This window comes from Artibeus jamaicensis, unplaced genomic scaffold, assembly GCF_021234435.1.
Source record: "Artibeus jamaicensis isolate MK-2021 breed Jamaican fruit bat unplaced genomic scaffold, CSHL_Jam_final contig_354, whole genome shotgun sequence".
Classification (NCBI taxonomy): domain Eukaryota; kingdom Metazoa; phylum Chordata; class Mammalia; order Chiroptera; family Phyllostomidae; genus Artibeus; species Artibeus jamaicensis.
Genome location: NW_026521803.1, coordinates 3,599,106 through 3,618,381, shown reverse-complemented (window position 1 = coordinate 3,618,381; position 19,276 = coordinate 3,599,106). Strand labels below are relative to the sequence as shown.

Sequence of the window (19,276 nt, the reverse complement as noted above, 5' to 3'; positions counted from 1 at the left end):
CCTGCCTGATCCAGCAGTAGTCTCCGGTGGGAATGGCTGCCTTCTCACTTCATGTGCCCTCAGTGTCCACTTACCCTTGTGCAGTTAACGGCTTATGGTCAAGTTGCTCACCTGGCTGATGGTGCTCATGGCTCGCATGTAGCTCTCATTCCTGGAGCGGAACTTTGGTGATGTGAGCAGGCCTGCAGGGTCAAGGCTGTCTAGGCTTCGGTTGATGGAGACTTCACTTACTGCTCTCAGGTAACTGTGACTCCGGATCTGGAGTTTGGGGGAGTGCTCATTAGAAATCCTGGAAGAGAACAATAAAGGGGGTTCATTTGGTCACATTCTGAAATGTGGGCAGTAATAAGATGTGACAAAACTATCACTGATGAGGCAGCTTAAATGCTAGGGCAAATAATTAAATGCCCCTTATGATTGCTAAACTCCTACATGGCATCTCAGAAAGAAAAGATTTTCACAGGAAATCATCGAGGTCTGGTGACATTGGAGAAAAATTGAATTCTCTCAAACCATGAACAAATTTCACTATCTACTATTTTTTAGCCTACTGGGGAGGGACATGATAGCTGTGGCTGCCCTGCCCCAGAATTCTATCCTGTGTCATTTGTAGCTTTTCTTCTGTGCCTCTTTTTTTTTCTGTGCTTTCACCAAATGAAAATTTTAATTAAAATAGCAAAAAATTATAAAATAAGTAGAAATTATAGTTAAAAAAGGAAATGCACTGGAATTCCATGAAGAAAACTATAAAACTTCATGGCAGGGAATACACAAGGCTTAAATAAGTACAAAAAAGAAAATAATCTTCCTGGATGGAATACTGAATATTGTAATATAAATTAAAATTATCCCAAATTAATTTACAAATTTAAAGCAATTACAAAAATTCCCACAAAATTTTTTATTAGAATGTAACAAACTTCAAAAGTTTGTATAAGGTTCACAGCAGCAATATTCATAAAAGCCAAGATGTGAAAACAATCCAAACATCTATCAACAGATGCACAGAAAAGTAAAAGGTGGCATTTTCATGCAATGACATATTATTTGGCCATAAAAAAGAATGTAGTACTGATACATGCCACAGCATGGATGACCTTTGAAAAGATCATGCTAAGTGAAAGAAGCCAGTCATAAAAGATCATAGATTGTGATTCCACTACCAAATACCCAGGACAGGCAAATCTATGAAGACAGATAGTAGATTAGTAGTTGCCTATATAGAGCTGGCCAGGCAGTGAAGGAGGAAGAAGATGGCAGAGCTGAGGGCTCATATCTAGAAGGTATGGAGTTTCTCTTTGGGGAGATTAAAAATACTTTAAAACTAATTAGTGATGACTGCACAACTTTGTGAATAGAGTAAAAACAGTTGGATTGTACATTTAAATGAATTAATTGTATGGTATGTGCATTATATCTTAATAACACGGTTATAAACATTATGTGAGATCTCAAAATAATCTGTTTTTTTTTTTTTATAAAGAAAGTTTAGAGAACAGACTACAGTGGGAAAATGAGGGAAGAAAAACCAGCCAAAGTGGCTGTGTTACTATAATGCTTTTAGCACATAATACAACTGAGTTAAATATCGTTGGAAATTGAATTGATAAATTTAAGTTTACGCATGAAAAATTATATATAGAAGATGGAGAATTTGATTAGCAGCCACTTTTTGCAACTGTACTGAGGGAGAGAGCAGGTTAAAACAAATCTAGAATTTAACATAAAAAATAGACCTCTCATATATTTTATTATTACAAAAGAGAAACTGATTTTTCTAGAATTGTACCCTATGTAGAGCCTTCAAGTAGCTGCAAAACATAAAAATACCCCTGCCAGGTCAAGCAAGTATTTTCCATGTGTTATACACTATTCTGGTGATTTGCAGTGGGTCATTGTAAATGCCTGTGCCCCAAATGCCAACCAACAAACAAATAAACTGAAGAATTCACTTTCCCTTTATAATGTCTTCTAGGAAAAGAGAGGCCTAGCTATACTCATTATACTCTAAAGTTCACTTCCCTTTAGAACCTGAGAGGTAGATGACAAACGTGTTTCTTTTTAATTAAAAATTATTTTATTGTTGTTCAATCACAGTTGTCTGCATCCCCCCCAACACAACTGCCCCCCAACCCAGCCAAACCTTCCCTCCTTTGCTTCCACCTTCCCCCTTAGTTTTGTCCATGTGTCCTTTATGGTAGTTCCCCAAAACCCAACAAATGTATTTCTTTAGCTATTTTGCAAACTGACCCAGAGCAATGATATTGCTATCATACATGATGAGCTGTTCCAAATGCTTATCAGGGCAGCAATGGCGGTGGATATTTAATAAATGGTGTATATTCAAAAGAAAATGTGAATGTCCACTGTTTTGAAAAATGAGTGTTTATTGGCTGAGATGGGGGAACAATCATTCTCCCTGGCCACTTGTTAAGAAATAAGGCATAATTCCCAAATTTCAAACTGAAGAATCATTCACAAAGGATTGAATAGTTCTATTTTAGCATATCATTCATGATAACAAAAACGCACACTTTAATAATATACTAAATAATAAGGAAATGAACTCATTTATCTTCACCATTTACAGAGCAGAACTCACAGTTATTAATATAAAGGTGCAGTATGCCCATGTACTCCTGATGTGGAAACACTTATTTAAAAATAGTTGGAAATACTTATTAAACAATAACCAAAAATACCATCAGCTGATTTCCCAAAAGAAACCTTGCAGGCAAAAAGGGGCTGGAAAGAAGTGTTCAAAGTCATGAAAGGTAAGGACCTACATCCAAGATTGCTCTATCCAGCAAAGCTTTCATTTAGAATGGAAGGGCAGGCAAAGTGCTTCCCAGATAAGTAAAGTAAAGTAAAGTTAAAAGAGTTCATCACCATTACCAAGCCCTTATTCTATGAAATGTTAAAGAGACTTTAACATTAAGAAAAAGAAGATGATCAAAAGTATGAACAGTAAATGACAACAAACACAACTATCAATAACTGAACTTAAAAACAAAAACAAACTAAGCAAACAACTAGAACAGGAACAGAATAACAGAAATGGAGATCACATGGAGGGTTATCAGTGGGGAGGGGAAGGGGGAGAATGTGGGAAAAGGTATAGTAAATAAGTAGCATAAATGGTAGGTATAAAGTAGACAGGGGGAGGTTAAAAATAGTATGGGAAGTGGAGAAGCCAAAGAACTTACATGTACAATCCACAGACATGAGCTAAGGAGGAAGATGCTGATAGGAGGGAGGATGCAGGACCAAGGGAAATAGAGGGAGAGAAATGGGACAACTGTAATAGCACAATCAATAAAATATACTTTAAAAATAACTAAAAATTGTGCACTGATTACTTTATGTTCACCTCAAAAGAAAGTTGATTTACTAAGCAGAAACAGAGTATGTATATTCAGAAAAATTAGCTCTCACATTAGGTTATTTTTTTTTATGTTGGCCTATTCAAATGGTATTCATCTTTTCTCACTTTTCACCCCCAATAACTTATGCTAAGTTCACCTCTTGTGGCTTATTAGAACTGAACTGGGACTTCGACCTGGATGAATGCCTTTCATTATCATGTCCTTTCACGACAGGCAAAGACAAGATGCCTGTAGGTGGCTGTGAGGCAGCGATACAAACAGGCTTGGCCCAGTCTATCAGTAAGGTTGCCATTGCAAAGAAGAGAAAATGCAGTAACGCTCGGACCATGACATTTTAAACCAAGATCTCAAAAGAGAAAATGACTAACTTTATTACTAAAAATGTAATTTCATAGGATCAATAAGCTCTGAGGAATCTAATATACAGCATGTGATAAAAGTTAATAACAATATGTTGTACACTTGAAATTTACTAACAAAGATTCTTTTACATTTTTCTAAATTGAGGTATAATTGACATATAACATAATTAGTTTCAGGTGTACAACATAATGATTCAGTATTTGTATATATTCTGAAATGCTCACCACCATAAGTTTGGCTAACATCTATCACCACATGGTTACAATATTATTCTTGTAATAAGAGCTTTTAAGGTTTATTCTCTTAGCAACTTTCTAATATACAATATAATATTATTAACCATAGCACCATGCTATACACTGCATCCCCATGACTTATTTATTCTATAACTGGAAGTTTGTTTACTCCCAGCCCCCACCTCTGGCAACCCCCAATCTGTTTCTAGAATCTATGAATTTAGGTTTTTTTTAGATTCCACCTATAAATGAGATCACATGGTATTTGAAAATAGATCTTAAGGGGTCACTGCATGCAAAACTGTGAGGTGATTGATGTTTTAATTAACCTGGTCATTGTACATTTTAAATATACACAATTTTTTTTTTATCAATGTATGGTTGCCTTTCATGAGTCCCCTTGCTGGGAACTGGTCTGCAACCCAGCCATGTGCCCTGACTGGGAATCAAACCGTGATCCTTTGGTTTGTAGGCCTGCACTCAATCCACTGAGCTACACCAGCCAGGGCAAATATACACATTTTTTTTTTTGCCAATTGCTTCTACTACTAATTTTATGCTGACAACTCACAAATCTATTGGTAGCTGATGGCTTTCTCTGAAACTTTAAAACTAAACTCTTATTAACTACTGTACATTTCTACCTGGATATTTCACAGGTATAAAAAAATCATCACCTCCCTGGCTGGTGTGGCTCAGTGGATTGAGTACCGGCCTGCAAACCAAAGGATCTCTGGTTCCATTCCCCGTCAGGGCAAATGCCTGGGTTGCAGGCCAGATCCCCAGTAGGGGGCACGTGAGAGGCAACCAGACATTGATGTTTCTCTCCCTCTCCCTCCCTTCTCTTCTCTAAAAATAAAATAAATAAGATCTTTTAAAAAAGTCATCACCTTTTCCTTCAATTTTGTTTCTTTTCTTTTATTCCACGTTGAGATGAATGACACTGAAATTTACCCCATTACCAGAACAGAAATTCGAGTGTTTATTCTGTCTTTTTTCTTAACTGTCCAAATCCCATGGATGATCAAATTTCTTCAGTTTTACTTCCTGTGCACATTTAAAGTTATTTTCTTCCTCATCTTCCTCGACACTTCCTGCTTCATTACGTCCTTAGTTCAAGCTTTCTTCTGACTCTCCCAAACCAGGCTCCCCGGCACCAGCCTTGTGCCCTCAAATGCATTTTCCTTTTCCTGCTGGTGAAAGGACACTCTCCTGCTTAAAATCTTTCTGGGAATCCTCTTCACCAACAGGAGGAAGTCTAAATTCTTTACTTATTTTCTACTATTATGTTGCTACTTCCTCACATACCATGCATAGTTCTCACATTTCTTTATTTTTGCCTAGGCTGCATCTTTTCCTTGAAATATGCACCTTCCTTGACATTCTACCCACAAAACTGTTACTTCAACTGATTCAGCAGATCACTAGGAGTTAGAACATTTATTTAGGTCGATTATCTTCAGAAAGCTGCCCTTGTTCTCCCCAGACTAAACAAAGTACTTCTCCATCTGTACTCTGATAGTGTCCTTTATATTTGTCTGTTAAACACTTTTCTCATTATTGTAGGTTTTTTGTTTATATGTCTATGTACTCTTAGATTATTGAGTTCTTAGAAGGTAGAATAGATTTTCATTCATTTTGTTACACCGTGGTACACTGGCACTTCAATTTCTTAATGCCTGAGAACAATCCCTAGCACTTCCTTAAGTGCTTCCTTTATGCTGGGAACAGCACATGAATTACCTTATGAAATAGATGAAAGGCTACATGCATAAATGAATGAGAGGGTAATTCAATTGGTCATTACTGTAGATCTGAAATAGTTTTCAAATTTTCAAAATTTTCTTTTCTCACTTATAAAGACTCTATAAAGGATTTTTAAAAGCTTTGTTGTATATAACTCGCATACCATGGGATCCAACATTTTAGAGTGTACAATTCAGTAGTTTTCAGGATATTCACAGAATTGTGCAACTATAACCGCTATTTAATAAATTTTAGAACATTTTAATTATCTCTGATTCTCCCCCTGCCCCCCAACAATTCCTGATCCATTTGTAGTCACTCTCCCTTCTTCCCGCCCCTACCTCTCGGAAAGCTCTCTCAGCCTTCTGTCTCCATGCCTTTGCCTGTCTGGGACTTTTCATGCATATAGAATCATGCAATGTAGCATTTTCAAATGGTTTCTTTTACTTATCATGATATTTGCAAGGTTCACCCATGTTGTACCATGTATCGGTACTTTATTCTTTTTTATAGAGGAATTAATATTCCATTGTATGGATTTGTACCACAATTTATTTGTCCACTCATCAGCTGATGAATATGTGGTTTGTTTTCACTTTTTGGCTAATACAAATTTTGCTGTATGAATAATCATGCACAAAATTTTTCACTGAAATATGTTTTTAATTCTCTTGGCCACACAGGCCTTATAGAAAAACACTATTCAACAGAAAAGAGCAAAAACTTTACATATGGGGTGAAACTTGCAGAAAGGCAGCCTGAGAACTTCGATGAGTTTAATTCTACACAAAAGCAATTGCAAAAAAAATGAAAACTAGCAAAACTATGAAAACCAATCATTTCAGAACTCTGGAAGCCAAAGGCAGAGAACAGTGAAAGTTATTTATTCCAGAAAAACTACTGAATGTAGATGTAGGAGTGAGGTTGGTGGTGATTTAACTGGAGATACACCCATTCCTCTGCTCCCCAGCTCCACGGCATAGCAGCCATGAACAGAGGGCAGCCTCACAATAAATGGAGGGGGTGCACCTTTTAGAGCTGTGCTGAAAGCACCATTTTCAGTGCACAGTGGCATTTTTATTGATTTCATAGCTCCTGTAAAACATTCATTCCCAGGGTGTTGATGTATTTGCTCTGACTGGAAGGAAGTTCAGCTCTGTGGAAAAACCCTATTCCTAGGTTGTTATCCAAAACAGTGGGAATTGGTTGAAGTTAACAGCATAGCTACGTAAGGCTATGATTTCAGCTGAAGCAAACAAGAGCTGAGCCCAACATTTAAAAGAAAGGCCTGGGAAGACTTCTGCCAAGATGGAGGTGTAGGTGGAAGCACTGTACCTTCTCACACAACCAAGTTTAAAAACAACAAAGTTTTAGCAGCAAAAATGCAGCCAAACCACAGAAAATTGAACTACACCGAAGTCTGACAACAATGAACCCTTCAGCCAAACTGGGAAGAGGGGCAGAGCCAGCAGCAGAGTGGGGTCAGGCAGGAAAGATTTACCAGACCAACCGGGGCACACGACCCAGGCATGCCGGCAGCCGTGGGCAGATACCAGGTGTGGAGAAGCAGGCAGACCCACTTGAGGGCGCAAGGTGGTGGACTCACTGAGGGCTGACCACGGTAACACATTTGTGCGCAGATAAACTGGTGAAGGAGCGGGCGGTGAGTCAGACCATGCAGGCCCCAGTGGCAGGAAGCAGCAGAGGGGACTGATATTGTCCTTCTCTGACCCCGCCCCCACATACAGTGTCAGAAATCAGCGACCTGGGTGGCCCTGCCCTGGTGAACAACTAAGACTCCGCTCCTCATATGTAACAAGTGTGAACTGACCAAAACATGGCTCAAGAAGAACTCAAAGCCACAGAGCCAATAAATCTAAGTGATGAAGAAATAGCCAAACTTTCAGATGCACAGTTCAAAACACTGGTGATCAGGATGCTCACAGAACTGGTTGATTTTAGTCACAAATTAGAGGAACATATGAAGGCTAAACTAATTGAAATGAAGGGAAATGCACAGAAAACCAATAGTAATGGAAAGGAAACTGGGACTCAAATCAAGGGAGTGGACCAGAAGGAAGAAAAAAATGACCAAACAGAAAAGGATGAAAAAACAAGAATTCAAAAAAATGAGGAGAGGTTTAGGAACCTCCAGGACATCTTTAAACGTTCCAACATCTGAATTATAGGGGTACCAGAAGGGGAACAGAAACACCCACCAGTGGAAAACTTATTTGAACAAATAATAAAGGAGAATTTTCCCAATCTGGCAAAGGAAATAGACTTCCAGGAAATCCAGGAAGCTCAGAGAGTCCCAAAGAAGTTGGGCCCAGAAGGAACACACCAAGGCACATTATAATTACATTAGCCAAGATTAAAATGAAGGAGAGAATCCTAGAAGAAGCAAGAGATAAGGGGACAGTCACCTACAAAGGAGTTCCCATCAGACTGTCAGTGGGTTTCTCAAAAGAGACCTTACAGGCAAGAAGGGGCTGGAAAGAAGTATTCCAAGTCATGAAATCCAAAGACCTACATCCAAGATTAATCTATCCAGCAAAGCTTTCATTTAGAATGGAAGGGCAGATAAAGTACTCAGATAAGATCAAATTCAAGGAGTTCATCATCACCAAACCCTTATTATAGGAAATGTTAAAGGAACTTACCTAAGAAAAAGAAGATAAAAAAGATGAACAGTGAAAGGACAGCAAACTCACAGTTATTAACAACCATACCTAAAACAAAAGCAAACTAAGAGGACAGCTAGATCAGAAGCAGAACCATAGAGATGAAGATCTCATGGAGGGTTAGCAACAGGGGAGTGGGAGGAGGAGAAGGGGGGAGAAGATGCAGAAAATAAGTAGCATAGATGGTAGGTAGAAAATAGATGGAGGGCAAGAATAGTAGGGGAAATATAGAATCTAAAGAACTTGAGACACATGGTCATAAACTAAAGGGAGGGATGGTGGGGGAGGGGGTGTGCAGGATGGAGGGGAATGAAGGAGGGAAATAGAACAACTGTAATGATATAATCAATAAAATATATTTAAAAAATAAAATAAGATAAATAAAAGAAAGAGCTGGAGAACTTGATGGCCCCAGAGGATACTGAAAAGTTTTCATGTATTGCTAAGGATCTAGAAGATTTCATGTGTGTCCAGAGTAAACCTGGGACAAGCAAGGGCCTTTTCATTGATCTGTGGCTTACTTTGAAAATGTACAAGCAGGAAGTAAAAACTAAGGCTGATTTGTAAACTGCCTGAAATTCAGAAGTGTGCCTTTACATACAGATGCCATTGGCAAAAGGTGGAAGACTTACTGATTTAAGATATTTAAGAAAATATTCTGAGCAATCGTTGGTTGATCACTGAACTATGGTGACTCCAGGGTGAATCTGACAAAGTCAAGTTTGAAAGCAAAAACTTTAAAAAAGGAAGCGGAGAAGCCAGTGGCTGGATGATGCAGGGAATATAGACTCTAAAAAAAAAAAAGTCCAGGATTGGTGCTAAAGTTAAGCAGCAGGAGAGCAAAATAAACTCAACAACAAAAGGAAACTGAGGTCTTGGAGAGAAGATGGAGGGGGAAATCTATGGATAAAGAAATACAGATCATATTACATACTCAAAATACAGATTATATGAAAGAAATGGGAAACATGAAATGTAATCTAGGGATCCATGCTTGGATGCCAAAAGTATAAAGAAATACGAGGGAATGATCATCATAAAAGTCAGGATAATTCCTACTTTTTAGGAGAGGGAGACAACTATGTTTGGGTCTGGAGCAGCTGCCAGAATTCCACTCCTTGATTTGGATGATAGTTTCAAGGGTATTTGCTTTATAATAATTCCTTAAGTATAATTTTTTTGGTAAGATTTTTTGTGTATGTATTTTACTTTTCAGTTATAAAGGTTTAAAGAAAAGAAATGGGGAGATATCTGATTTAAGAGTTACTATAATATAATATAATATATAAAATGCACAATTTTCAGCTAAACAATTAACCTTAAAACTTTGTAAGTATAAATGTGTACTTTGTAGGACAATAATAGCACAAAGGAAGGGGAGTAAGGGGAGCTATATTGGAGAAAATTTTCTATCCACAATTGAAATTGAATTAATATTAAACTGAATTAATTTCAATTTCATATCCATATTTTAATACAGTAACTACTAAGAAAATAATTTTTAAGATATATAGTAAAAAGCAAAGTAATTTAAATGGTACATTAGAGAAAAACATATAATACAAAAAAGGGAATAATAGGGGAATAGAGGAGCAGAAGATACATGAGAAATACAGGAAATAAATAGCAAAATGGTAAATCTAAATCCTGCTATGGTTATATTAAGTATAAATGGATTAAACATCTCAATCTAAAGACAGAGATTGTGGGACTGGATAAAAAACAGGATCCAACTATGTGCTGCCCACAAGGGACATACTTTAGATTAAAAAGCACAAATAAGTTGATAGTGAAAGGATGGAAGCCCCAAAGAAAACTGGAGTGGCTATATTAACATTAGGCCAAATATACATTAAGACAAAAAATGTTACTAGAGACACAAGGGATATTTTATAATGAGAAAAGAATAAATTCATTAGCAAAAATGCTAAAATTATAAACATATGTGTACCTACTCCCAGAGCCCCAAAATACATGAAACACAAACTAATGGAATTAAAGGGAGAAGTGGATAATTGAAAAAGAATATTTGCAGATGTCAATACTCCACTTCCAGTTATGGATAATACAATTACACAGAAAATAAGCAAGGATATAAAAGATTTGAGCAACATTATCAACCAACCAAACCTAAAAGACATCTATAGGATACTCTACTGACCAAAATTAAAATGCACATCCTTTTCAAATGCACATGGAACACGATCTAGGATAAACCAGAGATTGTCACAGAACAAGCCTGAATACATTTAAAAGGACTGAAATTGCAAAAAGTATGTGCTGCAATCATGATAAAATTAAATTAGAAATCAAAAACAAAAGAAAATTTTGAAAAGCCATGGCTATTTGGAAATTAAACAACACATTTCAAAAAACCCATGTGCCAAAGAAGAATTTACAAAAGAAATTAAAAAGTATTGTGAAGTAAGTAAAATTTGTGGAATGCAGCTAAAGCAATGGTTAGAAGAAAATCAATAGGTATAAATGACTACATTACCAAAAAGAAATGACCTCTAATCATACTGCAAGCTTTCACCTTAACAACCATAAAAAAGAAGAGAAACTGAAACTCAGTACAAGCAGAATAAAAAATATAATAGTCATTATATTAAAAATTAATAAAATAAAAAAGTTATTGTTTTTGAACAAAAGTTGTTTTTTTGAAAAAATGCTAGTACTTTCAATAGACAGATGACTAAAATGAGGAATGATAAAAGATATATTATAACTTGCTTGTCAGAAATTTTAAAAATTGTAAGAGAATGCCAAATATAACAACTTAGACCAAATGGACAACTTTTTTAGAATCTAGAAAAAATTACCAAAACTAATGCAAGAGGAAATAGAGAAGCTGAATATATCTAGAATAGGTAAATAATTGAGCTTGTAATTAAAAATATTTTTATAAAGAAAAGCTCAGGTCCAGATGGTATCACTGGTGAGTTATATCAAACACTTCAAGAAATAATATCAATACTCCCCAAACTGTCCCAGAAAATAGAAAGAAAAATGATTACTTCTAAATTCATTCCATAATGCCAAAGTCAGACAAAGATATTGCAAGATAAGAGAACTATAATAACCCTAATTGATATAGACACAACAGTTTTCAATGAAACAATAACAAACTGAATCCAAAACATACAAAAAGGATTACACACTATCACCCAAGTCTGATTTATTTCAGGAATGCAAGGTTGATTTAACATCCGAAAATAGATTAACGTGCCAGAATAAAGAAAAAACATGTGAACAATAGAAGTATATAAATCATTTGAAGAAATCCAATACCCATTCAAGATAACAAAAAAGTCTGAATACGATTGGATTAGAAAGGAACATCTTTCATTCTACAAAGAGCCTCTACAAAAACCTACAGGTAACATCACTTAATAATAAAATAGTGAAGACCTTCCCCATAAGATTGGAAGCAAAGTATGCATGACTGTTTTTGCCACTTCATTTCAACATCATACTGGAATTTCTAGCCAGTGCAATCAGGCAAGAAAAAGAAAAAACAATTACACAAGTATATACCTGATATACCCTGAACTGATGAATGAAATCTGGACATTGGATACAAGTCTTGGCTTTTCATCATTAAGTATTTGAATGACCTTGAAAAAATGACTTGAAGTTATTTGGATTCAGTTTTCTCATTTGTAAAATGAGAGAACTTAAATCTGCATGATGCTATCATAATGGTGGCTTTGGTTTAAAGTAATATTGCTGATGATATTGATCATAATTGGCCAAATATTTACAGATTACAGCAAGGATTGCAGGTGCCTAGCTTTTCTTTCCATGTTCCAGATGTTCATATTACTGGGCACTAATAGTGTTTTTTCAAATTTTGTTTCTTTTGTAATGTCATGTTGTTCCTTAAACATTAATTTTTCTTCTGTTTCTTAGGGTTATAAGTTCATAAATGAACTCATTTCACCAACTGATTAGCCCCATCAGAGGACCACAGCTTAGACAGAGTGGCATCTTCTACAGTTGAAGATACAAGCTGGAGAACAAACTCTTCTAGATTCTCTGCTACATTCTTTGTTGTTCTTTCTCCATATGAGTTTGACATGGGGGCTGAATGCCAGCATTATTTCTGGGAGACACTACAATTGTTAAGTGCTGTAGACCTTGCTATGTCCCAGAGGCTCAGGGTTAGAGTGGGGTGAAAGAGAATTGTGGGGAGAGTCCTGGGGATTCATTCGATGCTGCAGCTTTTTACTAGTACCATCAACTTTGCTCTGTGGAAAACAGAAGAACTGATGTGGGTGGAGATTGCTGACTATTCAGCTGGTGCAGCTATCTAAGAATGACAGGCGTACTACGTGCAATGCCTTATGCTAGAAGCTGGGATGACCCATTTTACTTATGAAGTGGGCCTTGTCCAAAATGAAGGTGCAGTTCTTTCCATAATAATTCATCAGATGTAGAAATTATCAAAACAAAATAGAATGCTTGCAGTGTGCCAAACATATTTTCCATTATGTTTAGACTCTCTGATGCTTGGAATTCAAACGATGTTCCTCAGATTCTCTAGACTATGCAACATTAGTTTTGAAGCAATACAGAACAATGCCAGGTACTCATAATGCTTGTGCTAAATGTTATGGAGGGCTCATGGTTCCTGCCTTTGAGTACTTTGGTCTTTCAGGTGAGACAGATGTGTGGAACTAATGTCAAGATATTATATGCTAAGCTTATAATAGCTGTTCAAGAGAGCAGCAATAAGAGGGTTAAAAAAGAGTTTCATTTGGAGTGAAGGTGGTAGGTAGGAAGAACTTCAGAGACAAGACAGCTTTGAGTTTAAGCCTGAATGATAAGTCTGTTGCCAGGTAAAAGTGAGCCAGACAGAGGCATTTCAGACCCAGAGGCCTGTGAGGGCAGGAGCTTAGAGGCACAGGGTGCAGGGTCGTGTCGAGGAAGCTAAATATCCAGGATGTTGGGGTATACAGGCCTGAGCCTTCTCTCATCAGAGGCTTACTGAAGTGTGTTGTCATTATTTTCTGGTCGGTCTCCCCCATAAAACTTTGGGTTTCTAAGGACACTGACCACATCTGGGGTTATAGGAACATATGAATTCCACCACTGTATTCCCAAAGCTCAGCATAGTGGCTAGCATTTATTAGGCTGCCTTAAATATTTGTTGAATAAATGTGAGAAGGGAGAGTGGTAGGATCTGAAGTCCCCTAAGACAAACAAGAGGCTCAGTAAGAACTTGATGAGGATCTGAAGAAAATCAGGGCACCATGGAAGACAAAGACCTGAGGGGTGTGTAGGGGAGACTCAGAACTGGTGGTGGCTGAGGGGGTTATGAGGGGTGACCTGCTGACTTCCACTGCTGGGTGACAGAAGGCAGTGTGGTGATGTCTTTTACCGTGAAATTTAGACATGTCAGGCCAGAAGTACTTGTTTCTTTCTGTGTAAGGAAAGAACCTTTCTTAATACTTCAGTGTGCCCAGCAGAGTTCTATTGCTGGCTGGCCAAGGATACAGCACTTAGTACATAAAGAATTGTTTCCAAAGAACCCCATGGAGGAATTTTTTGGCCATGGCCTGTGTTAATCACCTAAGGGCCTCTGTGTGAGTACACGCTGATATACACTTAGGCAAATCACCAGCTAGAACTGAAGTGAACAGAGTAGTGGGGGTCCTTCTCTCTCTTTCTTCTATTCCATGGTTACCAGTTTTATAAAAATAATTCTTATGCATTACCTCAAAATGATTCCTGCAATTATCTTTGCTTTAGTTTGCTTTGGACCAAACTGATCATCAAATCAATTAAAATAATTCAGACAGAAATTTGATTTGCTGTGGGAGGTGGTGGCCTTTAATATAAATAGTTTCACTGTGGGGTGCTTGCTCTGCTGACCTTCGTTCTGTGTTCAATAACTTGACTCAAGTGAGTGAGCCTCAGTTGGTTCCATGGCCCTAGGCAAACCACACTGTCTTTTTTGTTGTTAAAATAGAGATAACAATACTCACTTTATAGAGTTGTGAGAATTTACTCCACAATAAGCATCTCTCTGTCTGTGTGTGTTAGTGTGGCAAAATATACGTAATATAAAATCCACCACTCCAACCATTCTTAAGCATATAGTTCAGTGACTGAGAGTTTCACATTTTTGTGTAACCATCAAGGTCATCCATGCACAAAACCTTTCCATCATCTCAAACTGAAACTGTCACAACCATTACACACTAACTCCCCATTACGCCCTTCTCCCAGACCCCAGCAACCATCATCCTACTTTCTGTCTGAGTTTGAAAACTCCGAGTACCTTATATAAGTGTAATCATACAGCCTTGTTTCACTTAGCATAGTGTCTTCAAGGTTCATTCATGTTGCAGCATGTGTCAGCATTTCCTTCCTTTAAGGCTAAATAGTGTTCCATTGTGTGAATTTAACCACATTTTATTATCTATTTATCTGCTAATGGACACTTGAGTTACTTCCAGTTCTTGCCTATTGTGAATGATGCTCCTACAAAAATGAATGTAAAAATATCTGTTTCAGTCCCTGCTTCCAATTCTTTTGAGTATACAGTACACTGAGAAATAGGAACTCTCTCTGTAATGGAAGAACTTAACATTGCAAATTTCATTTCTTAGCAATTTAGTTACCAACAAATGTGGGGACTAACATAATAAAAACAAAGCATCACTTCTGGCCCTGAAAAACCCCTCTGTGCAGTTGACCCTTAATCGACATGGAGGTCAGCAGCACTGGCCCCTGTGTGTAGTTCAAAATCTGTGTATATTTTCTGATTGACAAAAAACTTAGCTTCAGTCAGCCCTTTGCATTTGATCAGTGGCTGGGAATCTGAGCTGGAAATCTGCACTGGGAATGTGAAAACACTGTTTGTGATCTGTGGCCGGCTGAACCTGCAGATGTGAAACCCATGGCTATGAAGAGCTGGCTCCATGTACTGGAAAACTCTGCCATAAGTGGACCTCTGCTATTCAAACCTGTGTTGTTCAAGGGTCAGCTGTATACAGTTATACTGTTTTAAGGACACTAAATAATGTAGTATTTCAGGGACTATTATTGCTATGGCTGAAAAATAGAAAAAATGATACTTCTGTTATTTGGTGGAAAGTACTGTAATAAATCTGAATATAAATGTACTGCTTGAGTAATTGCAAAACAGTAATATAGTTAAAACTCAATACAGTATTATTGAGAATAAATTGTATCACCATGATTAAGAAATCCAGGAAAATAATTCCATAAGCAGAGATTGCAGACAGACTGACCACAGTGGGGTCAGTTTATGAACTGGAAAGAAAAGACATCAGAGAGATGCAAATTAAAACCACAATGAGATACCACTTCACACTGGTCAGAATGGCCATCATAAACAAATCAACAAACAAGCGTTGGAGAGGATGTGAAAAAAAGGGAACCTTAGTGAACTGTTGGTAGTAATGCAGACTGGTGCAACCACTATGGGAAACAGTATGAAATTTCCTCAGAAATCTAAAATTGGAACTGCCTTTTGACCAGGCAATTCCATTTCTGGGATTATATCCTAAGAATCCTGAAACACCAATCCAAAAGAACCTGTGCACCTCTATGTTCATAGCAGCACAATTTACATTAGCCAGGTGCTGGAAGCAACCTAAGTGCCTATCAGTAAGTGAGTGGATCAAAAAACTATGCTACATTTACACAATACTGCACAGCAGAAAGAAAGAAGGAGCTCTTACCCTTTGTGACAGCATGGATGGAACTGGAGAGCATTATGCTAAGTGAAATAAGCCAGGCAGTGAAAGACAAATACTGTATGGTCTCTCCTTTAACTGGAACATAATCAACAAAAGAAAAAAGCAAGCAAAATAGAACCAGAGACATTGAAATTAAGAACAATCTGACAGTAACCAGAGGGGAGGTAGGAAGGAATAATGGGATGAAGTGTTTTCGGGAACTACTATAAAAGACACATGAACAAAACCAAGGGGGAGGGTGGAAGCAAGAAAGGGAGGTGGGTTTGGCTGAGGGGGGGAGTGGTGGCAGAAAATGAAGACAACTGTAATTGAACAATAATAAAATACTTTTTAAAAAAGAAAAAAGATATAATGTCATCACTAAGAAAGACATGATGACAATTCAAATATACTAGTTAGTAAAGAGCCTGAAACAGTATTTCTTAGGAAGGACTGGCAATAGTGACTTACATGCTGTTTTGAGTTGAATGCAGAACATTTCTTTCAATTTAAGAAGTGTTAGGGCGGAGCTGATATACTTACACAGATGTAAGTTGACATTGACAAATTGGAGCAATTAAAGCCTGTGTAAAAGTATTTTGATAAATTTTTCACAAAGTGCTTCATATTCTGATTTCATTTTAGGAAGAAAAAAAGCAACTAAAGACAGACTCTTAAATAATTCTTTTAATGTTTGTTCTCTTCTAATTCCCATCATCAAATGCTCTGTGTCTATTCTCATTATCAGTATGTCAAAAGGTCACAAAAACATCTCTTCCATGCAGTAAGTAGTCTTTAACTGTGAACAAGCTATCATGTCCCAGCCAAAGCTTTCTTCTTCAGGTGACATGCTCCCTTTATCTAGTCCATTTATGTTAAGATTTCTAGGCTCTCCATTACCTTGATGACTTGTCTCTAAAGTCAGGCTAATTTGCTATTTTCTCTTTGATAACAGAGCACCCAGAACCAGGCTCAGACTTTCAAATGTGGGCTGACAAGTGCAGAGTACAGAACTGCCACCACCGTCTGTTCTGTGGTAAGTCCTCCCGGATGTGGCCTGAGAAAGCTGTGGGTTGCTTGTCCACAATCATTCCGTTAGCTTTTGGTTAGACATCGTTGGACAACTTTGAGATCTTCATATCAAGTGATGGTAAGTCATGCCAATGTTTGCCCTTTTGTGTGTGTTACATGAAAACCAAAAGCTAATCCTGTCATCCCCAGGATATATATATATATATATATATATATATATATATATATATAAAAGCTGTCCTTGCCAGTTATATGTCACCAGGAAATGTGATAATAGAAGCTAAAGTAACAGAAGTCCAAATTAGTATTACAAGACCTAGGCAATCAAGCACTTTATCAACAATGTCTTGTTTACTTTTTACACCAATATTATGGATTATTATAACAATTATGTAGCATTATCATCCGTACTTTATAAATAAGGAAACTAAGGCTGACAAGTTTGTAAACTCAGAATTGAAAATTAGGTCTAATTTTTGTAGTCTTAACTACCTGTACCCTTTCCATAAGCATGCCATCTATTTCTCACCACATCACTTGTAAAATTATTGACAAGGATTAGATAAATCAGTAACCTCTGAATTGGCTCAGTTTATTAATAATACAGTTTTTGTTATAAGGCTATTTCACATATACCCCTATTACCTATGTTTCTTTGATTTTTATTTTTTCCTGTAAGTCAGTTGTGACCCACTGCTTTAGACCTATTCAAAATGCAATGACATTCCCCTGATATATCTCAATCATTTCAAAGATGAAAATACAGGTACTTCTATATATGCCTTATTAGTAAATCTGTGTTGGCTCTCTATTATTTAAATAATCTGTTTTAGACAAACCACTTGTTTAAAATTTCTTTTCTGAAAATTTTCAAAGGGTTAACATTAGGTTAACTATTTACAGTTTTTAGAATTCTCTCTGGAAAGCAAAGATAATATTTACTTTTTTCTTTGTATTTTTTCCACAGTTCCTAAAATATTACCAACAGTGATTCTACAATCATATCTAAGTTTCTTCAGATGATAACTAAAATTTTATGGCTTTGTATGTTTTTTTTCTTATTTTTAGCAGCTACCAGTTTTAGCTCTAGGTTGGACTTACATAGTTGGCCATATTCTTTATGTATACCAGTTCCATTGTTTTAATTCACAAGGCTTTACATATTGGGGATTATCTTGCAACCTAATGTAAATATGGCTTCTAGACATTCAAGGCTCTTACTAGTTCATGTAGTACTTTTGTACAGATTAGAAAAAAGACACCCTTTATTTAAATAAATTATGTTTAGATTACCAGGTTATGGTGTAACCTTAATAACTAATGGCTGAGCCCAGCCTAAAATGGCCCTGCGTCTCTGGCTACAAGTATATGCACTTATGCACTCTCCATACTTTGGCTGAATCTCACACAAGGTAAAACAATTTTAGACAATGACTGCTTTACTCCAATCAAATATCAGAAAAACTGTGGTACCACCTACACACATGACAGCAAAGGCTGTGTGGGGAGCTTAGACTTCCACCTTAATGAGATTATAATGAGGTGCCCCAGCAGTGCCACCAAGGTGATATCAAAGAGGGCCAGGCAGGAAGATGGGTCTTTCATCCCCATGAGGGTTTTCCTGTCCTGATGGTGTTAGTGAAGACCAAATGGGGAGCCTGGACTTCCACTCCCACCCAGCAGTAAGAAGATACCCATACCCCTCTTTGCAGGGGTGGTTCCAGAAGAGGCCTAGTGGGGAGTCAGGTCTTTCATCATTAACCAGTGGTAACAAGGCTGCCCTCAAAGTGGTGTCAGTGGAAAGTGTGTTGGGAGTCAGAAGTCCCACCCTCAGCAACAGTAATGAGGAACCCCCACTTCAGGTATGAAGAGAGTTTGAATAGGAACTTGAACTTGTACAACTTGGACTCGTATAACTACTGGCAGTAGAGAGGTGGTCTCTCTCTGACTCCCCCGCTGGACTGGTGTTAAAAGTGCCAGCTAGAACAAAAGGTTTGAATAACGCCGATAGCCTCAAAACATAATACAAAAATGTCCCATTTTCAATTGTCATACTAAGAATCAGGAAGGTTTAAGACTATGAAAAAAGGTAATCAACAGATGTCAACATTGAGATG

At 37.2% G+C, this 19,276-nt stretch overlaps 1 protein-coding gene across 5 annotated transcripts in view; it reads right to left on the bottom strand.

Moving 5' to 3' along the window:
* The window catches only part of DLGAP1 (DLG associated protein 1), an 856,099-nt gene that overhangs the window by 174,851 nt on the left and 661,972 nt on the right, over window positions 1–19,276 (bottom strand). For all 5 annotated transcript variants that reach the window (XM_053664366.1, XM_037150738.2, XM_053664367.1 and 2 more), the window contains one exon: window positions 112–289. In XM_053664366.1, the coding sequence (XP_053520341.1) occupies window positions 112–289 (178 nt within the window). The remainder of the gene's footprint in view (window positions 1–111; window positions 290–19,276) is intronic.